The sequence below is a fragment of the Pimephales promelas genome, chromosome 10 (assembly GCF_988280905.1).
Source record: "Pimephales promelas chromosome 10, fPimPro1.hap1.1, whole genome shotgun sequence".
NCBI classification, from domain to species: domain Eukaryota; kingdom Metazoa; phylum Chordata; class Actinopteri; order Cypriniformes; family Leuciscidae; genus Pimephales; species Pimephales promelas.
In genome coordinates, this window is record NC_142778.1 from 10,698,729 (window position 1) to 10,704,728 (window position 6,000).

The following is a 6,000-nucleotide window of genomic DNA, read 5'->3' on the forward strand; positions in this document are numbered from 1 at the left end:
ACATTCCAAAACGAGTCATTTACACACCTTGGTTTAAAAAAAAAAAAAACTGTTTTTGGACTAACAAGGAAGTATTCAGTTCAGAAACATACAGGATTTTATAGTATTAAGACTTCTTCTATGTGAAAAGCTCAAGGAAAACTTGATTTCTCAATTCATGACCCCTTTAAGTTGTCTGTTTCTGCTTATCAGATCCTAGAGCCTCGCTTTTACTCTGAGACCTTGGCCATGCTGCTTAACATCCCTCCTCAGAAGACCCTCCTCAGACGCCACCTAACCACCAACTTCAGCACACTGGTAGGGCTCCAGGCCCAACAGGAGAAGCAAGAGTTTGCCAATGCCAGTGGGCACACACCCCTAAACACCACTGCCAAAGTCAGGGTATGATATTACACAATAATTTAGGTCATCCATTATATGAAACATATATACAGTTGTAAATAAATCATGTTCATGTTTTTTGACATGTTTTATTTTTATACATTTTTTTGTCTTAGCCAAAAAAACTTGGTTTTACTCACTTCAGACAACTGAGAAAGCTCAGGATGGATGAATCTGCAGATTACATCTGCCCCATGGAAACAGGGACCCCACCAGTCCTTAGTGGGACACCAAAGCGGCCTTACGCAAGTTTCAGGGGCATCAGCCCTATCCTGGCCAGAGACTCAGACAGACTTGAGCAAGTTGGGTCAAAGAGCTGATTCACTGCTTCCTGAATTCAACCAATTTTGGCCAAATAATGCTGTGCTTACTGCCACTAACACTATCAAATGCAGCAATGCAGTAACTCCACCCTGCTGCTCGAATCTCAGCATTAACAAGTAGGAGAAGCACAGAATTGATAATTCAGGGTGTCATCTGGATATGCTGGAAAAGACTGACCATGGACTCCTCAAAAAAAAAAAAACATCAGAAATTATTATTCTTATTATTTGTCTTGTCTAGGCAGAATCTATGCTTTATTTGAGTTTCTTGATTTCATACCTTTTACAAATAATTGATACTTATCCCTGGCACAATCTCTTTTTTTTTTTTTTGCCTGTCTGTATATTGTTTTTTCAGTGTGCTGAAAACTTCTGCTGATTTTTTTCCACATAAAAAAGTTTTGAAATCCCCAATAAACTGTTTCTTTATTTTCTCTTTTTTCCCCACTTTTTAATGCCCAGAAGACAACAAGATGTTTGTGCATTTTACTACACAAACACCTACTTTCGGGGGAAAGGAGAGGATTCTCAGATATCCTGAAGAGAAACCGCCCAAAAGTGTTTAAAAATATTTTTAATCTTTCCCATAATGGCAGTGATTGCAGTGAAACTGAGACCATTTTTATAGACATTTAAAATGATACCAAACATGAAAGGAAAAAAACAACAACAATAGAGTCACAGGATAAATATAACTTTTAGTTACTTGAATCAGAGGTAAAGGAAGGGAGTAGGGAGAAGGGTGTCCTGTGCTCTTTCTTTGAGATCTTCTTTCAACAGGGGTACATTTTATTGTTTTATTGCAGGGTAATTTGATCTCAGCTTTTGTTTTTGCAGGAAAACCAAGTCTTAAAGAGAAAACGTCATCGGGTTACTATCATAATCCTCGTTCCCTGATTAGGGGATGAGAGACGCTGCGTCGATACTCAATACTTTTGGGGACGAATCCCCACTCCGCCATATTGAGAGACTCCGTCCTGGTGTGAAGCAATCTGGCACACTCAAGACATGAGTGAACTTGTGAACCCGGTGTAGAGGGCAGATCGAGACTGTAATGTTTTATAAAGGTGTGTGGGGAGGCCCAGTCGGCGGCATCACAGACTTCTTGAAGAGAAATCCCTGCTAGCAAGGCTCTAGAGAATGCCACTCCTCTAGTTGAGTGGGATTTTATCAGGAGAGGTGAAGGCAGATTGCGCACCTCGTAAGCTGAAGAAATAGCCTCTACTATCCACTTGCTATTAGTCTGTTTGTAGACCCAGGATCCCTTCTTGGATAACCCAAAACACACAAACAGCTGGTCTGACTCCTCCAGCCTGAGGTCCTATGTACATTGGCCTCAAGAGCTCGGACCGGGCATAACAAGTTTAATTTAACTTGATCAGCCGACACATGTGGTGGAGGATGGAGGGCCTGAAGAATTATTGACTTTCGTGACAGGTCTAGAGAATGGCTCTTACTCTGCCAGGTGCGAACTCGAAGGAAGAGGGAGCCACAGATAGTGCATGCAGGTCGCCAACTCGTTTCAGGGAAGTAATAGCGAGCAGGAAGGCTACCTTAAAGGATAGAAATTTCTCAGACACCTTATACAAGGGTTCGAAGGGTGCCAGGAATAACCCTTCGAGGACCACTGCCAGGTCCCATGTGGGAACCCTAGGCTGGATGGCAGGCCTCATCCTCCTGGCTCCACAAAGGAAACAAATTATGAATGGGTGTGTCCCCAAAGTGCCCAGCCTTAAAGGCGTGTGGAAGGCAGATATAGCCTCAACATAGACCCTAAGTGTGGATGAGAAGAGCCCATCAGAGAAACGATTCTGGAGGAACTCCAGCACTGAAGCCAGTGGGCACTTAAATGTGTGTATGCATTGGAGGCAAATTATGACCAACCAGAAAGCACTCATCCAGTTTGAACTGCTTTTCCAGCTGGGCTACATCTGGCCAGTCTAGATTTAGTCTGTCTACAGCATGTGAATCTACCTCAGCGAACTCTTTAAAAGCAAGAGATATCAGTGTCTCCTGACACTGATATCTCTGATATGTAGTAGTAGTAGTAGTAGTAGTTTTTGTCTGATATGTCTATGCAAGACATATCAGTGTCTCCTGACCACTAATCTATACTTTATAATCTATACTACATCAATACTTAACATAATATAACCACAATCGGCAATCATCAGGGTCTAAGCACCAATGGCCTAGAATGATTAGCGATCCAGAAAGTGTTTATACAGAAAAGTTCAATTTGAACCTTCACTTAAATTTCGGGTTTAATGTAAGAGTTTATAATGACCCACCGGTGTCAAAAAAGGCAAATGACTTCCAACTCCAACTGTCCAACTGTGTCCTGCACCTGCAGTGCTACAAACCACCAACAAATTACGCCCCAACTACTTTTTATGCTCCCTACAATGAGACAGCAAATTTAAGGATGTAATCAAAGCCCTCCCTCTGGAATCACTGATACCGTCACTAGTACAACTCATCTGCTACTTCATTTCTCTTGCTTTTTACTATCACCAACTACTGAGATGACATCCAGATCTTATTACAGAGATCACCAGGCACCATAAGTCACTCTGTTTGTTTTCCATAGTTTTAAAAGTACTATAGTAAAATACTTTAATTATGAAATTATGAAACTCAACATTAAATTTAAATTTTATGGAAAGGGTTGGTTTAGGTTAAGGTTTAGGTTTTTAGCTATAATTACCATCAGTCTGTATTCGTAATTGTAATTGTTACTTTGTTTACGCATACCCACACATACACATACCCACACTCACACCTGCTCACATTCACACTTAGATCAAACACTTAAATCACTCTTGTCACTGCTGTAATTATGGAATTACAAGATTGCTCACTACTGCACTATGTTGGTTTGTTTGTATCTATGTCTGACTGTTAAATAAAAAAAATAAAAATAAAAAAAGAAGTAGTAATAGTAGTAGTTTTTGCAACTTCTTGGGGACTTTTGGTGTGTCTCTAAGTCATCCGCCAGCCCAACAGGGCATTGTGGGTTGTTTGAAAAACACATGCTCTGCAATTTGACATAATTCTCCTAGGTTGATACACCCGATTACCACCAAACTCGGTCAGAATGAAGTCAAGACATTGATGATGCTAAATTGCCCGCAGGTTTTTGATCCCTCAAATAGTTTGGCATCAGTACTGTCAAAACACTGCAGATGTAAACATGTGAAAGGATTCTTGATAACTTGGCAATGCCATGGCAACACATCAAACTTGAATCCTTTTTTGGGGGTGTTTTGGGAACTCTTTGCATGCTTCAAATTGCATGTAACTCGACACAACATCTGAGCTTTTTTGATCCACTTCAAATGTTGACTACTGTATATTGTATTTCTCGAGCTGGACAACTTTCTAATTTACTGTAATTAACTCAGGCCAAGAGGACATATTGTTTGAATTCAGATTTTTTTTAATAATCAGGCTCTGAGTTTTTAAGTACTTGTCATAGGAAATTAGTGCAATCACCACCAAACTCAGGGAACATTAAGGGAACATTAAACAAAGACACTAAAGATGCTAAATTGCAATCGATTTTATGACATCTCTAACAGTTTTGCCATGGCGAGGGATTAAAGTAAGGACAAAAAAGGAAAACAGGAAATGTCTCATATCTTGTAAAATCATTGTTTGATTAAAAATTTTATTAATTACGGTTGTATGTTTGGTTATTTTACCTAAATCAATTTTAAATCAATGCACTATATTTAAGAGCAATAAATTTGTTTTCTTTAAAATGTTGTATTTGAGATTTTATTCATGTCACTAAATAATTGTGACGTCGTGCGGAGAAACAGAGCTGAGGCTGGGTCCAAACGCAGTGTAGCTTTATTTAACAAACTTGAAACAAGACACTAGAAGCAAGAATCGAGAGACGTGAAAGCACCAACGTAACACACATAAATTCAACAACCAACAAAGACAGGGCAGAAACACAGGGCTTAAATAATCAAACGAGCTAGACAAGATAACAAGGGGGCGTGAGAAATGAGAAACACCTGGGATAAATAGACGGGCAAAAACTAATAACGAAAACACACAAAACCACTACGTGACAATAATATTCTCCATCGAGTTATTCACCATTTATGTTTTTAAAATAATACTTACATTAGAAAAAAATAAATGTGTTTATTTTTCAATCAATGTAGCATGTGTATTAAACACTATCTGATTAATGCTATCTGATAAGGACAAGAAATTAAGACTAATGTAATTTATAGTATTCCACAAAATGGCAGCATATGCTTATTTTCAAACAGGGTTGGATAAATCCTAGTTCATGTGAACAGTGTTTTAAAGTAAAATAACTTGCATTTATTCCACATGGCAATATCATATATGTAGACATTATCAAATACTACTTTCTGTCACAGTGTACATTTTTTTTTGTTTAAAATGTTAAAATCTCACTGGGTCTCTCTCTGTCTGTCTTCATATAAACAGCTTTATTTAAAAAGCTTAATAATATTAATACAAATATTAAAATGAAACCTTAAGATAAATATTTGTGGAATTACAAAATTTTGAGCTGCAAATGACAACAACTCATTTAGTGTCCTAATGTGTCCTAGTGTTTTTACAAATACTACTGTTGTTTTAATTTTTTTCTGTGACAATGTGGTTATTTAGACCTCAAATATGTGATTCATATAAACATAGTGCCTGATTTACATTGGCAGTGGTGCTGGAGCTTGGGCCCGTCAACGCTGCTTGCAGTTATATCCCACTTCCCATACCTTAGCCTATATAATTGTAATAAAATGTCTTTTGTCTTATCATTTAAATTTTTAATCATACAATAACTTATTTGATCATTCCCCGGCGTTGTTTTTTTCCCCTGATTTTCTTTTAACATTATTCAACTCGCCTTTTGTAAACATTATATTTATTTATTTTCTACATTTTCTCTTATTGTATTCTCCCTTTGTATCTTTTCCTCATTAGTCAAATTACCATTAGCCTACTATCTATTTCAACAAATGTCCTTGCCAGCAACTCTGCTTTACTTTTGCTCAATATAATTATTTTCTCTCCGTCTTTCATTATAGGATAACCATATTCTTTTTTTTTATTTCCTGACATTCTCTTAATCATACCCCATACTCGACTTTTTTTATTGTTTTCCAAACTTCAGCCTGCTTCCTCTTGTATTCAATTAAGTTCTGGAAGTTATGTGTTTTTTTTCCCCCCCAGAACTTTAAATGTCGTATTTCTCTCTTTAATTACCTTTGTGCATTCTTGCATCCACCAAGGAACTATTTTCTTT

General features: G+C 37.7%; 1 protein-coding gene across 1 annotated transcript in view; it reads left to right on the top strand.

The window, feature by feature from the left end:
• ppfibp2a (PPFIA binding protein 2a) overlaps positions 1–1,321 on the top strand; it is a 40,275-nt gene extending 38,954 nt beyond the window's left edge. The window contains exons 23-24 of the mRNA XM_039681627.2: positions 193–381; positions 498–1,321. Coding sequence (XP_039537561.2) covers positions 193–381; positions 498–701 — 393 coding nt within the window. The 3' untranslated portion in view covers positions 702–1,321. The remainder of the gene's footprint in view (positions 1–192; positions 382–497) is intronic.
• Positions 1,322–6,000: the final 4,679 nt, after the last annotated feature.